At 49.2% G+C, this 18632-nt stretch overlaps 1 protein-coding gene across 1 annotated transcript in view; it reads right to left on the bottom strand.

Moving 5' to 3' along the window:
* Positions 1–98: 98 nt before the first annotated feature.
* MGAT4B (alpha-1,3-mannosyl-glycoprotein 4-beta-N-acetylglucosaminyltransferase B) overlaps positions 99–18632 on the bottom strand; it is a 51301-nt gene continuing 32767 nt past the window's right edge. The window contains exons 2-15 of the mRNA XM_082291278.1: positions 15628–15807; positions 14809–14949; positions 13839–13972; positions 11282–11328; positions 9084–9197; positions 8571–8646; positions 8078–8192; positions 7181–7311; positions 4246–4353; positions 3132–3325; positions 2664–2742; positions 2119–2206; positions 1124–1236; positions 99–1048 (exon numbers count right to left, since the gene is read on the bottom strand). Of these exons, the coding sequence (XP_082147404.1) occupies positions 1025–1048; positions 1124–1236; positions 2119–2206; positions 2664–2742; positions 3132–3325; positions 4246–4353; positions 7181–7311; positions 8078–8192; positions 8571–8646; positions 9084–9197; positions 11282–11328; positions 13839–13972; positions 14809–14949; positions 15628–15807 (1544 nt within the window). The 3' untranslated portion in view covers positions 99–1024. The remainder of the gene's footprint in view (positions 1049–1123; positions 1237–2118; positions 2207–2663; positions 2743–3131; positions 3326–4245; positions 4354–7180; positions 7312–8077; positions 8193–8570; positions 8647–9083; positions 9198–11281; positions 11329–13838; positions 13973–14808; positions 14950–15627; positions 15808–18632) is intronic.

The following is an 18632-nucleotide window of genomic DNA, read 5'->3' as shown; positions in this document are numbered from 1 at the left end:
AGCAGCCCAGCTGCAAGTAACTCTCACTGCTGCACCAAAGTTTTAAATTTAGCTTTTATTACAGTGCACATTATTTTATATATTTATATAGAGAGATGTACTTGAAAAAATCAAATGTATCCAATAATAAAAAATACAGCACATTAAAGTAGTATAATGCATTCCAGTGTATAGCTGAAAGGACATTGGGATTTACACTAATCCCTACTATTTTTGAACTGGGCTACTTCTGCTATTTTTTTTTTCTTCCCCAAAAAACCCACATCAATCAATAACTGAAATAGTTATTTTAAAAAAGACAGTTTCTGCACTCAATCTCAAGGCATGAAGACACTGGAGACTTCACCATGAGTTAAGGGGCTGTGTTCAATGCTGGCAGGCACAGTGTGGCGTATTTTATTTTTTGTTTTCCCTGCCATAATCATAGCTCCAACCCCTTTGGATTCGTTCCTCCTCTGCTGAAGGAGGGTCAGTCTTTGCCCTCACTTAATCCTCAGCTGTGGCCAGGACTGTTGCCTGGGAGAGGGCAAGGCAGACCTTGGCCCCTGCCGCCTCCATCCTAGCGCGCCGGCGGGGTCAGCTGGCAGGACTCAGTGTGACCTGCTCTGTCCCCAAATACAGCCAAAGACTGCCCTGTCCAGGGCTGAAGGTGCTTTTTGTTGTCCCCACGCTCGCTAAAGCTCATCCCGACCCCAAACTGTCCCGTGTCCGTGTGTCCCGAGCGGCAGCTGGCACCCTGAGGGGCCGAGGGAGCGGAGCAAAGCCACCCCTCTGCACAGGGGGTTGGGTTCTGCTTTTTGCTCCTCTTCAGGAGAAGTCGATGCCCGTCCTGGCCCCGCAGCCCCGCTGGGGATGGTGGGGCCGGCCGAGCAGCAGCTTTGCCGCAGTCTGGCGGCGAGTGCTGCCTCCGGCAGCCGGCCCTGCGCTGTCCTGGTCCGGGCAAGGCGCCGTGGGGAGGAGGGAACAGGAGGGAGGGAGCAGGACCAGGGATCCAGGAGTGTGTCCATTCTGCCTCATACATGTTTCACTCTGCTTTTTTGATAAAAATCTGAAAGAAGAGAGGGATGGGATGAGAGCGATGAGCAGGGCAGGGCTGGGCAGGTGCTGAGGGAGCTCGGCTTACCTCGCTCAGGATGATCCACACCGGGGAGTCGGTCTGGATGGACAGCCTGATGGCCTCCAGCGGCCCGAAAGATGGGTCCACCTCGCCCTCTGCGATGCCCTTGGAGAATGAGCCTGGTGGGGAGAGCACGTGGCTGACACAGGGATGGTCCTCTGGCATTGCCCCTCCACCTTCCCCTCTCCCTGAGGGGCACCACCAACAGCCCCAGCAGCCCCTGCCTGCCACTCCCCAACACAAGACAGGCTAAAAACCAGCAGCGTGGATGGCAATACAGTGCAAAATACCACACTTTGGAGAACAAAAATCAGGTAAACAAAACAAAAGGGGAGTATTTGGCTAGATATTGTTGCTGTGCGAAAGGGGACAGAGTGGCCTGACACACTTTTTGCGTGTGATTTGGTTTTTTTTTGAAAATGCAACTGGTAGAAACCAGCCAGCATGCAGAGGAATAAGAAAATGGCAAAACACTACACGTACCAGGAAATTTTTCTTTTATTTGTCTACTTAATAAAAAAAAAAAGACATCTTAGCAGGGACACCAGGGCTGTACCACACACTGGCAGGTCTCTGGAGGCTGCAATTGCTCCTTCTTGTACAAGGGCAGGGCAAGCACTAGAACAAGCTCAGGTGGCAGGAGACAAAGTTTGACCTGCAAGTGCTGTGAGTACACAGACTGAAAAACTGCCCCTGGTGGAGGTTTTTAACCCCATCTTAAGCAAATGGATAATCTGCATCATTTGCTCCCAGCTCTGAGCAGAGACTGGCAGAAATGCAGGACTGTAAACTATCTGAGGAGGACAACCTGGTCTGAGAGGGAGGGCAGTGTAGGAGAGGAGACAATGACAATTAAATCCTGTTCCAGCCTGGCTCCTGGCAAGCAGAAATTACTCTTTGCCAAGCAAACAGCTCTAAGGTTCTTGACTGATGTGCAGGTGAGGACATGGGCTGTGTTATCAAAGCCAGCAGGCACTTTACCACCTGACACCCCGCTGTACCTATCTGGATGTAGCCATCCGCTGTCCTGCGGTATTTGACGACTGCGCCTCTTCCCTCCTGCAAGGCTTCCTTATCTGACTGCAGGCTCTGCAGAAGGAGAGGAGTTTTGTGCAAGGCCAGAGACAAGAGTCACCCAAAAGTCCCAAGGAAAAGTAGCAACCCCAGAACTGTCCTTGCCAGCAAACCCTGGCATCTCGTCCCATACCAGGCACCCTGAGACACGTGCCCAAAAAAGAGGACATTTGCAGTCCTCATGCTGCTGCTTCCATTGCACCATTCTGGCTCCATCCCCTCCTCTGCAGTCATCCCACCCATTGGAGCATCCCCTCTGCAGGCAGGGATGGCTCACACAGACGTGCTCAGCAAAGCACCTCGCTCCCGAGGTGGCATCACACCAGGCATGACCCCCTGGCTCCCTGCCAGCACCTCAAAGAGGCACTCGAATCTTGTAAAGATTTTCCTGATGGCTTTAAGCAGTTCCCTTCTCTCAAGCTGCTTTTGCTTCCCACTCCACCCTCACCTCAAGTCTCAATCAAACCCTTACGTCAAACGGCAGAACCTCCACGGTCGTGTTGAAGAGTTTGTCTTCTGGGTGCTCGATGTTCCCGCTGCGGAAGAAGAACCTGTGACAGAGACCAAATCCAGGGAAAGGCACACTGAGCGCGGGGGCACATGATGGCTTTCACCCCATCCGAATCATCAAACAGCTCAACCTAACAGGCACCTTCCCAAAGAGCCCACAGCACGATTTGGCAGGAGACTTCCTGTACCAGATTAGTGAAACCATGGACTGCTCACAAGTGCAGGAAAGCAAAGGGCTCTGGCAAAGGTGGCCCCACTGAGAAAGGGTCAAATTGTCCTTCCCTTAGAAGAGCACTGCTCTCTCCTCCTGGGCAGCCAAGCAGGAGACAGGCAAGAAATTTGATTTAAATTGCCAGGAGAGCAAAAGTCAAGTGTCTCCAAGTGCTCTGGGGTTTCCCCACACCCCCCTGCTGACCCCCCAAGGACTGGCCTTTCGATACGGAGCGGTTTGAAGAATCGGAATCGGATGAAGTCTCCAGCAGTGGGAGTGAAGGCCCAGAAGAAGTCCTCCCGCAGGTAAGCCTTCTCCAAGGTGAAGTGCTGGTAGGTTTTCAGGCTGGTGCTCACCTCAGCAGGAGGGTTGACATGCTCTTTCCGCAGTGCCTGTTTTCCAAAGTCCTTGTCCTTCGTGGGCACAAAGCAAAAGGGCAGAGAAGGGCCATGAGCTGCTCTGGCCTGTGAGGGCCCCAGCTACAAGGCACTGCAAATTAAAATTTTGTGATTTGCTGGGCACAGAAGGATGAGAGATGGAAGTAATTTGGGGAAGGCATTAGGCAGGGGAATGTCTGACTGGATCCCAGGACACAGCTTCAGGAGAGCCAGCTCAGAGAAACACCCCTGCTCTGTGCTCTGATCCAGCACACCAAGGAGCCCTTCATTGTCCAAATGTCCCTGAATGCCTGTCCCTGCCCCAGGAGCTCTGGAAACAGTCCTTATGCTTGAGGAGAAAGCGGCTGGGAGGCTGACAATAGCATAAAATGACTGGATTACATGGCCTGACAGCACTGCACTGTGATACAAACTGGATCATACCATCCATTTCCCTGGGGATCACACAGACAGCACAGTCCAGGGATGTGTCTCCATGGGCTCTGCACTTGTAGTTGTGGGAAGCTGCATTTTGTTCATGTTGAAACGCACATCAACAATTCCAGCTCTTACACAGTGAGTTCTAGCTCACCTATCACCAAATCCCAGGAATACCGAGTGGGGTAGGAAGGAAGTCAGATCAACCCAGGAGTCACCTCTCCAAGGTGCATCAGCAGATTCTTTGAAGTGACTTGCCTGGACCACGGGCTGGCACTCAAGATGGGTGTCCAGGACAGGTTCCAAGGCTTAAAATCTTGCAGTGACTCTTGGTGCATGTCACTGCCATTCTGAGGAGCAGGAGCTACCTGAGCTCACTGTAACTCAGAATAAAACACAACCACTGCACAGAAATCCAGCTGCCACCAGCTGCTGTCACTGATGTCCCCACCCAAAGACAGCCAGTTCCTGGGTGCCTGCAGGCCAGGCCACCTGCAGCTTGGGCAGCTGGTACCCACCTTCAGCTTCTGTATCTTCCCAGCCAAGGAGGAGTGGGTTCCCACATGCTGGAAGAGCGAGGGCTTGAAGCGGATCCTCAGGTTTGCCTTCTGCCTGTCGCAGTGTTTCTGAAACGAGACAGGCCCCACAGTGCCCCAGGCTCAAACCTCTGTGGGCCACTGTGACCCACAAGAGGGATGAACAAGGGCACAGGGAATGACAGACAGCCCTGCCCTCCATCTCTATGCCCTTCTGTGTTATTTAGGCTCTAATGTGGCAAGAGGGCTTTTAACCACACTCTGGACAAACTGGACTGTGACTCTCGGCCACTCACCCCCCAGGCTCTGCTGGGCAGTGTCCGGGTTCAAGTGCCAAATTTCTCCTTGCCAAGCATAGCTTAGAGCACTGAGCAAATCCCCTCTGTACTGTCAGGAAGGGACAGCCAGATAATTGAGTTTCCTTTGCCCTTGGCTTATTGGGAAAGCCTTTTTCCTACAACTCAGAGCTTGGGATCCCTGATGTCTGAAGGTACAGTAATCCTGGGATGATTCAGAGCCCAGGTGAACAGGTACCAAGTGCGGGCTCTCTCTGGATGGGCAGCTCCCAGTTTGGTGGCAGGAGCTGTGAGCAGATGTACAGCACATGCCATCATCAAAGCTGTTCGGCTGTTTCACGCCTATCCACCACATAAATAAACTTGGAGATGCAACTGCGATCCTGGCAGTGATTTACCATGGAGTGGAGGGAGAGAGACGATGGAGAGGGAATAAAGGACAAAAGGGAAAATCACTGAGAGCGTGGGGAGATGAGAACTCACATTTTAAAATAGCTCATTTCTCTCAGTTTGGGGGAGCAGGACAAAAATACAGGTGAAAAGCTGTATGGAGAGGGTATTTGTTATCCAACTTTGGCTTTTTCCAAGAAAAGAAATGCCTGCACATCCCTAATGCCATCTGCTCTCTCAGCCTCCCACCCAGCAGAAATCCCGTGGAGGGCACGACGTCGCCGGATGCCTGGAACAGACAGAGTGCCACACCAAGCCCCCACCACGGGCCAGGAGCTGGGAAATTCCAGGCATGACCCTTGCGAGCTGCAGAAGAGATAATCCCCTAATCCAGCTCACGTTACATTAGAAAATTAAAACTAGCCGTGCTAATGGCACAGACCCTACTCGCTGTCAGCAACTCTGGATGCAACTCCATCATGGCTATCTCACTCTGGATGGGGAGAGGAAGAGGAAAAGGGAGCTACAGCATCTCTTGATTTATCTTTCTCCCCTTTTTCTGTTCTGCTAAAGAAACATTTGCTGAAATGTTTCTTTAGCAGACAAGCCAGGAGGGGGAATAGCTCAGTTGGTGGTAAGAAGGTCATCCTTTCACACAGCTCTACCCCAGGTAAATCTAAAATTAGTTAAAAAAGAAGGAGCAAAGCACTTACCAAAAGCTCAGGTCAAACAAACTTTCAATCAAAAAGACAAATCCTCCCTGCTACCAATTTGATTCTGCACAGTGGGATTTACAAGAGAAAGTCATGTTTGAAAGGGCGCTGTGCAGAGTTAATCATGCAAACAGTGGGGGAAAGGAGCCAGAAATCCACATGGAAAGTAGGTTAATTTTTAAAAAGGCAACATGTTTAAGAGATTTGCGGTTTCCCCTGAGAAAACCTTGGTACCATCAGGTAGGAAAAGATGAGCACAGATGAGTTAAGAAGAAGATGATCCTGCGCAGCAGGATCTGCATTTAATCAGTGCTCAAGCTGAGGATTTTGAAGGTGGGGGCACAAACAGCAGCATCATTCCCAGCTCCATCCCAGCATCCCACCAACTCGGCTTTGCCCACAGCTGTGCAGAATGTGGGGCTGCCAGACAGGCCTGGGGATTGCTCTGTCACACCTGAGCACATGGTTTGAACTGTCAGGAGTGACATCGCCTGAAAGTGGTCCTGCTGCACAAGGGGTACAGGAGCAGATGCCACGTCCTCTGCCAGGGATCAGGCCACATTAAACCACACCCTTGCCCCAGTTCTGCAGAGCCCTGAGGATGGTCCATCCCCCCAGCACATTAATACAATATTAATTCCCAGAATGACCACTTGCTCTGCCATTTGTCACCCCAACATGGCTGTCACCACGAGGGCTGTCCTAAGCCACTGGCTCTGAGCTCTGCACAGGGACTCCGCTGCTTGTTCTCCACTGGGGGAGGAGGGCGAGCAAGTGTTTGAGTAAATACAGCATGTTCAGAGAGGAGACAGGAGAGTATGTGGTTCTGAGCTCATCTTACATCTGCTGCCACACACACTCCCTCTCTGCCCTTCCTACTCGCTTTAGCCCCTTGCTGGTGGAGTTCAAACACAACCTCCACAGGGCATGGGGGCTTATGGCTCTGCAAAAGGAGTGGCAGCATGAAAACAGAGCCCCTTTCACCTCTCTGCACCCTCCTAGAAACCCTGACAAGAGCTTTGTATGATCTGGCTTCATTCTGCCAGACTGTGCAAGGAGGGTTTGCTCTGGGTTGTCTGGGGTGAGCTCTGGGCAGTCTCCATGAGTGCTCCAGGTGGGTACAGCACATGGATCCAGCATCAAAGGGTTATTCTGGGGTTGTAGCCAGTGAGTGGGAAATGGCTTCAGGGAGAGAAGCACACCGGAATGCAAAACAACACAGAAGAATGGGGAATGACTCCTGTCCTCGAGGACTGGAGAAGAAATACCCTATTAGTGCTTAGATGCAGAAATAATGCCTTTTCTGGCAGCTGCAGACTACAAAAGCCTGAGCTCCCAGGTCTCCACTTACACAATCTACAAGGACACCCCGCGGCACGCTCCACAGGGATGGCACGGCACAGTGCAAAGTCAGTTAACACCAGAGCTCACAGAAAAGATCCTCTGGAGGCACAGCCAAGCATATATTTGCCCACACAACAACAGAGCATTTCCCTTCAACAGAGATTGTTTACATACTGCATCTTTCTCAGGGTTGCAGACTTTCACCCAGAGGATGTGATCCAGCAGCCAGTCAATGGGTTTGTCCTTATAGAACATCAGGATAAACTCCACAATCAAGCTCAGATCCAGAGACTTGAACATTTTTCCTACAGCACAAAGAAAGAGAGAAGATAGAGAGAGAGGAGCTATGGTATAAAATGGTCAAGAATCAGAGCTGGGAAAGAAAAACTTGGGAGACTGGGCTATGGAGGTTAGATGTGTCCATCTCTCTACGTAAAGGAAACAACACGTGGCCCCAGTTTACGTACCAGCACTGCTGACACTGCTAATGCACTTCCGGATTTAATATGCATCGCAGAATTAGAGAGCATTACAGTCTCGCAGGTCACAACAGTATCAAAAGGTCTAAAACTCTCCCATTCAGTAAAGAGAAACAAGGATGAAAACCATACAGCCAGCTGCAGGACAGACCATTTCCTGCCCCAAAAACTACAAGTTTTAAGCCAGTCAAACTAGTATCCAAAATAACAGATCAAGCTGCTACTGCAACCATGTACTGCCGTTCCCAAAATAGTTCTGGGCTGATGTAAACTTCCTTTTGCACACTCTTAGGCAAATCCAGATCCCATCCAGCCTAAAAGCTACTGGTCATATCTAAGCTGTTTGGCTGTTGGCTGGGCCACTCACCAGGTATATTTTTACTAAAAGTGAGCATCAGCAGTACCAGTTGTGAGGATCTTTCTCCGATGTGCAAACATAAGGGTCATTGCAAAAATAGGGAGGGATCAAGTCCAAGTATTTTACCATCTTGAGGGGACAATTTCTTGGGCCAAGAATGTAGTGCTGGCAAGAGCCAGTAGGCTCTTGTGCCTTGTTCCTGATAGGACTGGGGTGAGCAGGGGAGAACATTACCAATGAACCCCAGCTGAGAGAACTCCAGGATCATCCACTCCTCAGAGGGCTGCTGCAAGGCAAAGTTCTTCATTGTGCTGAGATAGTTTGGTTTGGCCACAATATCATCCTCCAGCTGCAAGACAAAAGGACACAGTGCCAATGTCTCATCCAGGTCCCAGCAACAGTCTCTCTATGCAGAGCAATCACACCATAGACCAGAGGAAAGCTTTAGCACAGACCCAGTTTATTTTGGAAGGTGCTCCAAGAAGATTTTTCTCACTCAATCTAACAGGTAAGAGGAACAAGGATTTCTGCCTTTCCTAAGTGGGAGGCTTCCAAGTCTAAAAGTATTTTAGAAACCCAGCTTTTGAACCTATGTGGTTAAAACCTGCTCCCACTCTGCTGCATCACACAATTGGATGTGCTCTTTACTCTCTCTCAGCTGGCATGAGCCAGTACAGTGAACTCACAGGTACATCCATCTTCCCACCAGCACCAGCACCAAACCCACCTGCACATAATAAATGCCTTTGGACTGGGCATACATCATTAAAAAGCAGTAGTCCAGGTTCTGCTTTGTCCTCCACCTGCAAGAGACAAAGACAATGGGAGCACCAGTCTCTCCTGGGACAACGGCTGCCCTGGGGAGCCTGCCAAGGCTGGGTTTGAGATGGGAAGGTGACACAGCTCTGGGAGGCAGAGGGAATGGCATATGGCCTCTCCCTTTGGTCCCTGGTCAACTAAGAGTTACTGGAAACCTCAAGGACTTCCAAAATGAAGGTAATTTGGGTTAAAATGAGCCCCTCACTTGGTGATGGAAACACCACAGCACGAGGCAAGCCTGACAAAGCTGGTGCCAGTTCATCTCCCATCACCAAATCATGTCCTTCCAACTTTTGGGTAATCCAAGTTTAAAGTCCTCGCCTGGCCCTGCAGAAGAGCTTTCCCCGCTGGAGTCAGTGAGGAACTTGCTACAGTTTCTTAAATTCAGGGCTTGCTTGTTTATAAGCTCATCCATTCTTACCTGACTCTTTCCTTGGGGTCCCCAAAGGATTCCCGCAGGTGGGAGAAATCAGGATAGAAATGTGGAGATGGGGAAATTACCTCCAGGAGACCTGAGTGTATTTCCTTTGGGAATCTGAGGGAGAAAAGCAGCAGTAAACAAATACCTCCACGTCTGACGCAGCATTTCGTAGACCAAATCACTGGGTAAACACTGAGCCACAGAAACAAACAAACAGCACAGCCTCTAAGGTATAACTTCCCTGGTATCCAGTGCACTTCCAGGCCTCATCAGAAGACATCAGTAGGGATTGACAAGGAGTTTTTAAGCTGTCTTCTCCCTCCCACAGTCTCTAACAGCCCCACATGCACATGCTCCCCCCCAGCATCCTCCTCCCTTCTGCGCATACGTGGGTCAGCTTTAAAGACAGCCCTGAGCACCATGTACTATATAGGCTTAAATGACCTGCAGGCTGGTTCAGCAAAGAAAGGACTTGGCCTTACATGCATTTCGAGATTTTCCAAAGGCATCAGTAATTAAATTAATCTTGCCGAGGTTTTGCTATACATTTCTGCTAAGTTGCTTAAAACACTGCTGTGCTGTAGTTCAGAGAGCCAGCAGGAAGTCTACCTAGTTCTCTTATGCTGATAAAATCAGCATCTACTTTTCCTATAATGCAGCTAAGAAGCCTTTAAAGAGTCAAACTCAAACAGAAAATAATGTTACCCATCTGAAAAGTAGGCACCTACATCAGCCTCGCAAGCAATACCCAGGGACTGCTCTAACTGTGAGAGGTAAGCAGGAAAACCAGTTATTTTTATACTGCCTTTTCGAGAACAGTTGGTGCAAGGCTGTTTCCTTTGTTTGTGCAGAGCCTGGAGGACGAGAGATGGGGCAGAGGGAGACAAAGCAGTGAGACTGCCAAAAACTTCTCACTTCTTGTTCCCTTCCTTATGCCTTCCTTGGGACTGGCAGGTCTTTCAGCTAACATTTTCAAATCTTCCCTTGTTCAGGCAGCAGTGAAACAGCAGCTTCTCACTGAGCTGACAAAACACTGTGCTGAAGCAGCAACAGCTTTCTCCCTCCTGCGAGAGAAGCCCAGCCTGTCCTGGCCCCACACCATCTCAATTCAATTTGGAAGAAAAATAATTTCAGTGACTCGGGGAGGGGCAGGAGGCACTGGACAGGGGGATGATGAGAAATCAAATCATTAAGTCAATTAAAGTTTCAGGACTTCTACGCAGAGGCACTCTGCAGCAGAGCCCGGTAATTTCATCAGGATCCATTGGACAATCAGTCCATTATCCCCCGATAAGTGCGTCCTCCTGCCAGCAGGCACAAGGAGGGGAGCCCTGCCAGCTCCTGCACAGCAAGATGGAGGGCTCTGTTTCAGCTCTTCTGCAAGTGCCCGGGAACACAGCCCTCCCCACGCACATCCCAGCCCCTCTCCCATCATTGGCTCAGGGACAAGGGGTGCTGGGAGGATGTGCTGCCCTTTCCCTTCTCCTTTGTACGGCGACTGTGATCCTTTGGAAAGGAGCAATCGCAGGAGCTGGACGGGAGTCACTGCCCCTTCTCTCACCACCTTTTCCCTTTGCCCCCAAGCTCTGGTGCCGTTAATGCCAGGACTGGCTCATGGTTAATAATCCATCACCAGCTTCTGCTTAAACAGCCACAGATGAAACTGCAAAAGCCACTGAGGCTGCAGGACATAAATAGCAGCCAGCACGAGAGACAAATGTAACTAGAGCCTGGAACAAGGGGAAAACAAACAGGCTGGAGCGGGAAGAAAGATGGATCATGGATTTTAAAGCAAAATAAGGCAGGAGCATTTGTGTGTGCTTACTACACTGTCCAGACTGCACAGAGCAAGTACAGGGCTGCAGGAGACACTGAAACAACTGCCAGGATCACTGGAAATCTAAACAATCCATCTTCTCACAATGCCCCAGGACAGAAGGAGCAAAACAGAACGAAATGACCATGTGTGTTAAATACTGTGAGCACAAAGCAGCCTCTTGGAAGCTTCATATGGGATGCATTTTAGAACAAGCAGAGAGTGGAAGTGGCATTAGCAAAGACAGCACAGAGTTTAAAAAGAGGAAAAAACCCCAAGCAACAACAAAATACAAAAGGGAAGCAGAAAAGTGTGCATTTTCTCCTTAATGAAGCTGTTCCCCGGCACAGGCTGTACACTGAAGCCATTTGGAAGTGCTTACAAGTTTTTGATATTTTCTGCCACTCCAGCTGTGTACTGCGGATCTGTCTGAAAACAAAAGAAAAGCAGTGTTAGAGCCTTCAGCCTCAGCTTGTGTCCCCCATGGCTCAGAAATCTTCTTCAACACACCCCAGGGTACTGTCAGCACATCTGTATCATCTTCATTCACCTTCATGTCCTTTTATCCAGCTTTACTGCTCTCCTATGCTGACAGGCTCCCAGGAGTCCTCCTCTGTGGTCAGTGTTAACCAAAGGCATCACACACCAAAATCCACCCCAAAGGACACAAGATCCTGCACATCTTCCCCATGTGCTCTCCTGGCACTTCTGCCCCTGCCAGCACCAATTGTTTGCACAAGTTTTAACCTCTGGGCTATTTATTTTTTCCCTACACACACTGGCTTGCATCCAAGTGAATACTCTTGGCAGCGAATACTCTGTACCCTTTGGTGAAAAAGAGGGGTCTATTTATAAGTTTTTCATTTCAGGTTCATTTTGACACTTTTCTTCCTGAAGCCCCAGTTTGTTCCCACAATCAACATGGCAACCCATAACATTTGGCAGACAAAGGTCGTCAGCGCCGCTCGCTGCTGTCTGCGGGTGAGATAAGTGCAAACACAGGGACAGGCACTGCACAGAAACCATCTGCAGAGTGATGGGAAAACCGCCCCCCCCCCCCCCCAGAACAAAGGGCAGGAGACCCACAAGCAAAAACTGTTCCTGTTTCCTGGTGGTGTCATTGTTTTGGGCAGCCATACGGATCATGAGGCTGCACATCCCGGGTGGATCTGCTGATGCAGCAAGGCAGAAGCCAGGACCAGCTGCTGCTGCACTCGGTGCTGGGCGAGGTGAGAATCAGACACCGGGATGTGTGTCACAGGCTGAGCACAGCACTTCTGTGCTGGCACGGAGACAAGGAAGGGTTTTCTCGAGAGGAAAAGGTCCCTTTCTTACACAGGGCTCAGAGTCCCAGTGCTGGACTGATTTCTTACTTCAGCATGCCAAGAAAACAGCAAAGGGGAAAACAAAAGCAGGAAAGATGTTCCTGGCTTTGGCAGGAACCATGCAGCTCCATTCCAAGTGTCTGAAACAGTGGGCTGGTGACAGCCGAGCCAGCCATCTCCCCCCAGGGCTCCCCTCAGGCAGCTGAGGAACCCCCTCCTCTCCCTGGCAGCCCACCCACTGTGGATGACACCTGCAGTGGCCAGCAGTGACACCTGGGAATGAGAAGTCCCTATCCCAGAAAGGACAATCAGTTGCTTCACTTGTGCTGAGTCTCAAAATTACTCAGCATTTGCTTCATGTTCATACCACCCTCTCCACTACTTATTCTTTATCCCATGCTCAGGGAGCTCTAACAAGTGCAGGTACATGGAGAAACACTTTGGAAAAAGGCAGAGCAGGCACAGCAGTGGTAGACACTTGCACTGAAGGATGTTGTGCAGCTCCAAGACCAAACTTGGCCAGAGGGATCTGCAACAACTGCAGTGGCTGTTACTGGGATGTGGTGTGTGTGCTCCTGCACTTCACAGGATCAGAATTCATTTATTTGTTGGTCACTTTCCTTGTCATCACAGGAGCTGCCATCACAGCATGCACCTTACTTTCAAGTCAACTAAAATATTATTACTGCAGACCAAAACAGGAGCTGGTCTGGGTCAAGTTGCTTAAAACCTCTCAGGCTTCAACTTACCCACTGCACAGTCACCAAACTTGTCCTGGCTCCAAGGGAGCCAAATGATGGCCAGGACCAAACCTTGTTCTGGGCCCTTTGGGCTGCACCCATCTGGGCACACCTTCTCCCTGTACAAAATACCAGCCAGAGCCCTGAAGGCCAAATGCTACTCAAAATGTCAAATTATGGGTAAACAGGCAGCAAACCCAGACATTCATCTTTGTTCTGCTCCCGGTAACAGGCTACTGAGGTTTATCTTTCTCACTGGATTTCTGGAAACTAAGACAAATGTACTTCAGGCTCAAGAAAATAATCCTGAGAGGAAAGCCATGGAGAAAAATAACCATCTAAACCCATAGATAAAAGCAGCTCTTGAGGATTAATGTATCAAAGCTTTTCAGCCCTTGGATTCAGCAACTGATTCTGGGCTCCGGGCACCGGTACAAAGAGGCATATTAGTCTGAACCCCGAATCATTGACTCCTGGGTTTCAAGAAGGGTTTAGTGACGTCTTACAGGTATGTGGAGAAATGGATCTGCTCTCCTAGACGTGGTTGTGGGGCTGCTCCAGCCCATTTTGTGAATATCCATTCAAGCACCATGTAGGAGGCATCATGATTTAGGTGAGCTGTGCCACACTGGCAGCTGCCAATGGGACATGTTTGTCTGCTCACATCCTGACCCTCTCTGGTCCAACTGGTGTTTCATTTCGGGCAAGACAAACCTGCTGATCCCACTGGACGGCAGCCCAAGGCCAGGCTTATCTACCCAGCAAGTGGCAGAGCTGGAGTCCGGGTGGGCAGCGTCCTGTTTGGCACCGAGCCTGGCAGACAGAGGGATGGGGGCCAGGGAAAATGGGGCAAACTGGCAAAGCTCTGTCTTACCTCGGCAATGAGGACAACGATGACGGAGTCCTCCTTCTCCTGCTGCGTGAGCTCTGAGATGAGGGAGTTGAGGGTGTCGGTGAGGTAGGAATGCACCTCCCGCTTCACGCTGGGGATTCCCATCACGACGGACACTGCCCAGGGCCACAGAGAGATTTCAGAGAGGGGGCTGTGCTGGGCAAGACACTTTGCTCTGCTCCCATGGTTCACCTGGCCAGTGCCAGGCTCTGTCATTAAAAACCAGCGGTGAGCAGCAGGTTGGTGGGTTCCTGGGCTACACAGGGCTCACACACTCCTGTCCTCAGCCCAGTGCCAACCAGCAGAGCACCTCAATGTGCCAGGCTGGCAGGGCACCCATGGGCAGTCAGATACGCTCTGCATTTTCTCCCTGAAGGAATGATCTCTAAGGAAACACCCAAAATCCCTCCCCCTCCCAGGGGCCTTTTCAACCTGTGAACAGCAACTTCAAGACCACCTCTTGTTCTCCAAATCCCTCCCATGGCCAAAAGCACTCCAGTTTAGGAGGTGCAAGTCAGGTCTTTGGTGTTGGGTTGGGATTTGGGAGCAGGGGGGAATCATCAAGTAACCAAAGTCCCGTTCCCAATGGGATTTGTCTCCTTAGATGGGTTACAGTCTCCATGAAGCACCCTACAAACTATGCTTTCATCTGAAGCCCTTCCAGGCAAAGTCTAGAGCACTCTGGATATGGAAAGCAGCAAACAACATCTGGCAGAAGCACTGAGAACATTTTAGGGCCAGTCAAGAGCACAGACAGCACTCCCTGAAGACTTGCAGGCGTGACATGGCTCACCCACCCCACATGTCACGATAACCAAGGAAGCTTGCATGACGCATGCAGCCCTTCCTCCAGTCCTGCTTGTATCTGTGCCACAGCCAGGCCCGGAGGAAAGGGGAGGGACAGGCACCAAGGTGAGGAAGAGCACCAGAAGCAGCACTAATTCCCATTTACCTCCAGTGCGCCCCTGTCCCACATGCACGGCTGGCTGCAGACTGTTCTCCTTTGACAGCAAATGTGGCAAATGATGGAAGATGGTGGGAAGGTGCAGCACATTCTTGTTGGTGATATTCCACAGTTTTAACTTGGTTTCGTCTTAAAAAGGAAAAGGGAATCAATTGCAAGGCACGGTAGGTAGGAAGAGACTGCAAGGCAAAAAGCCTTTTTACAGCAGCCTGGCCACCCGAGACTACTGCTGGGTTATAAAGAATCAGGCCAACCTTTAACATGCTACCACAAACCCAATTAAAGTTCAGCAGGAGCCAGGAGGGCCTTAAAGAAGTCCCAAAATATTTGGGAAGGAGAGGGGAGAATGAAGATAAAATGAAGGTCAAATCAGATCTTTCTGTAGAGATCCAATTTTCTTCAACCGAGCAACTTAAAAAAACCAAAAAAACAAATAAATTGGCAAGGGGTGCTCAGCCAGCCTAACTCCTTCCTCCCCCCTCTCTTTGAATACCCATTTTCCATATGGATTGAATACAGCCATAGGAAACAGTTTGTATGACTTGCAAAGGAGAAAAAAAGCTTGCAAGCAAGCAAATTGGCAAATATCCTCGGCAGAGGCAAATCCGTGTTTAATGATGCATATGCACCTCTAATTAAACAGCAGTTTAAGAGCGCCCAAGTCCCTCTGAATTCCAGTTTGCTCGCACCGGGGGAGAGAAGAGCAGGTCCTGTCCACAGCCCTGCACACACACACACACACCTCTCTACCTCCTCATTAGCAACAGCTTCAGAACAGCCCCAGATCCTCAACGTCTGTTTATTCACCAGATAAGCTGCTCCAGGTCCGGTTTATATCCCGCAGGGCCTGCTTCTCCGACAGCGCTCTCTTGATCTCCTCCAGGACCAGGTTGAGCTCCTTGGAGCGCTTCAGGCTCTCCTGCTCGGCTGCGTGCAGCCGGTCCCGGAGCGCGAGGAACTCCCGCTGGTAGATGTCCACAACGTCACCTGCGGGTGGAGAAGAGAGAGAACCTTCATCCTCTGTCCTAGGAAGGGTTTCACTCATGCCTCCCTTACCTCCTCAATCCTTAAATTATGGATTTAGGGAGCTGTGGTCCAACATGCACCCATTGGCAAAAGGGTCACAGGGAGCGCAGTGTAAGTTGCTGAATTACAATAATAAAGCTACTTCCATTTTTTCTCTTTCAACTGGGGTTTCTGGGTCATGTAGAAATAGAATGATAGAACAGTTTGGGCTGGAAAAAGCCTCTTAGATCATCAAGTCCAACTTTTAACTCAGCAATGCCAAGTTCACCACTAAGCCATGTCCCCAAGTGCCACATCTACACAACTTTAAAATCTCTTGAGGGATGGCGATTCCACCACTTCCCTGGGCAGCTTGTGTCAGTGCTTGGCAGACTTCTCCTGAATAACTTTTTCCTAATAGCCAATCTATTCTTTTCTCCAGGGTGAGCCCCCCAGCTCCCTCAGTTGCTCCTTATCAGACTTTTGCTCCAGAGCATTCCCCAGCTCCACATAAATACAACCATCTCCCAGGAGATCCTGAGTGATGAAAAGAGAGATGTTGGCAAGGGGGAATGCTGCCCTGCAGTGAGACAAGGGTGCAGACAGCACCTCCTCCAGCTTTGGAAGAGAGGCCCAAATTTTAACAGTCAAAAGAGATTTTGGGAATCTAACTTCTCCAAAACATGTCAGGATAAAGAAAATCACATGGCAATAGCTGCCTGGTTGCTTATATAAATTCAAATGTTTGGATACACACCTTTAGGATGCATCCTAAATGTAATAAATATATTAAAAAACCTTCTGACAGGGTAACAAAGCCTTTTGTTTTGAAACACCATCTTATCCCGTGCTCTGTAAACAGAGCAATAAAACTATCAAGAGCTTTCAGTCAGAACTAACTACAACAGCTGGGAGTGAAATCAGTGAGCCACTAACGAACCTTCCCAGGACTTTTTTTTCCCCAATATTAATGAAACTGCTCATTAAAAATACACTTTTATCTGTGGTCATTCATGTGTTTTCAGTAAGACTATAACTCACAGGACTATACCCAAAACAGATTTATCCACTGAATAGTAGACTCTTAACCCAAACACGACTAGGAGAGCTAATGATCAAAAATACTGCACTGGAACTTCCCAACGCAGGGCTAAATATAAATCAAAGCAATTGAAAAAGATACCCTGACTGCATTGAGAACTTCTATTTTGGGGTCCATGAAGAAAAAGGAATTTTGAAGATCAGACATATCCAGCTTCAATGCACAGAGTTTCCAAGACAACAGTGCTTCCCAGTCCAGCTACTGGTAATGCCTTTGCCTAGGAAAAGTTTCCCCTACTCAGTCTTTCCCCCAAGAAAAACCTCCTTAAAGACTCACTGCTTCACACAAGGGACGCCCCCAACGCAGTCTGGCTCCTATTAACCTTTTGACATTATTTTCAAAGCCACAGCACACGGGGAGGGAGCAGAGGAAGTTACACCCATTTGATGATTCCATCCATCTTACAACACATTATTCAGAGAAATTCAAGGGACAGACATAAACAAGACCAGTCCTTCCTTTTTCCTGTGTAGTGCTGCTCGCTTTCCACTCCCATCAAGAAAACATTTTCAAATGTGCAGAAAAACAGGTTAACACCCAGCTTTGAGAGCTGCCACGGGAATTCACAGGAGGATGTCAGGCTCTAAAAACTCATCCCATGATGAGTGAGATCTTTACCTGCTGGTACCTCTCAGGCATAAGAATACACTGTTCAGCTTTCCAGTACTCCACATTACAGGTTTTCCTACTTGTGTCTTTTACTGGCTGCATCTGGGAACACCAGCAAGGAACAAGACTCACTTTCTGGTTTTGCACAACATGATGGCTTGTGCAAGGCTGGAAGCACTTGGCTCTTGGCATCCTGGGAGGTTACTATCCCGTGGATGCTATCAAAGCTAAATCACAGCTAAAGGCTGCCATTAGATCTTGTTCTGCAATACCTGGAGCAGAGTAAAGGCGAGGCTTTGCACTTAATGGCTTTTTCCAGAGCACTGCACTTCATTTGTGTCAGATTTAGAAGGGAAATGTCACTGATTATTCAGTCACTAATGACCTGCCCGCCGAAGCCAAGAGCTGTACTTTCCTTAGACTGCAATGGCGATGTGCAGTCAACCATTTGCTGCTTTTCTGGTTAATGGTTGGAAGTGAAATTGTATTTGTTTCCAGCACTCTTGTCATATGATGTCTTCGTAGGCTTTCCATTCTTTAATTAAAATTTCATGAAATTTAAAAGCTGATCGATCGTGACTGGTTCCAATGACAGCCTGAACAATCCTAGACAAAGCCCGAGATGGGTGTACAGTTTCCCACGAATTTCCAGTAATTTTGCACTTGTCGGCCCGCAATGACACGTGGCTGCAGATCCGTGTCCTCACAAAAACCCTCACTGCTCAGCCAGGGAGGGCTCTGAAAACCCATGAAGGGCAGCAGAGGATAAGGGGGGGAGGGGGAGGACTGGCTCCCATCTCCACAAGCAAGGTTGGACACAGAAGTGATTTGCTGCTAATTAGGCTGAACAAATTTTTCAGCTAGTGTCAGTTCAGCACAGACCCTTTACTTACCTTTCAAAGCAGCAGCACTCCCTATCTACATATTTATTGTACTCCCTCCCAGCACAAGATAACAGAGCTCTTAAAATATCCCCAGACTCAAGCACTGCAGGACAAAAACTCCTAGCTATATCGAAAAAAAAAAAAAAAAGATTAAGCTTATTTTTTTCTTGAGAGATAACACATTGCTTTGGGCTTAAAATATACTGGTTTAA

Source organism: Coloeus monedula (assembly GCF_965178545.1).
Source record: "Coloeus monedula genome assembly, chromosome: 15".
Lineage (NCBI taxonomy): Eukaryota > Metazoa > Chordata > Aves > Passeriformes > Corvidae > Coloeus > Coloeus monedula.
Note: the sequence above shows the minus strand (reverse complement) of the source record. Positions and strands in the feature narration are given on the sequence as shown.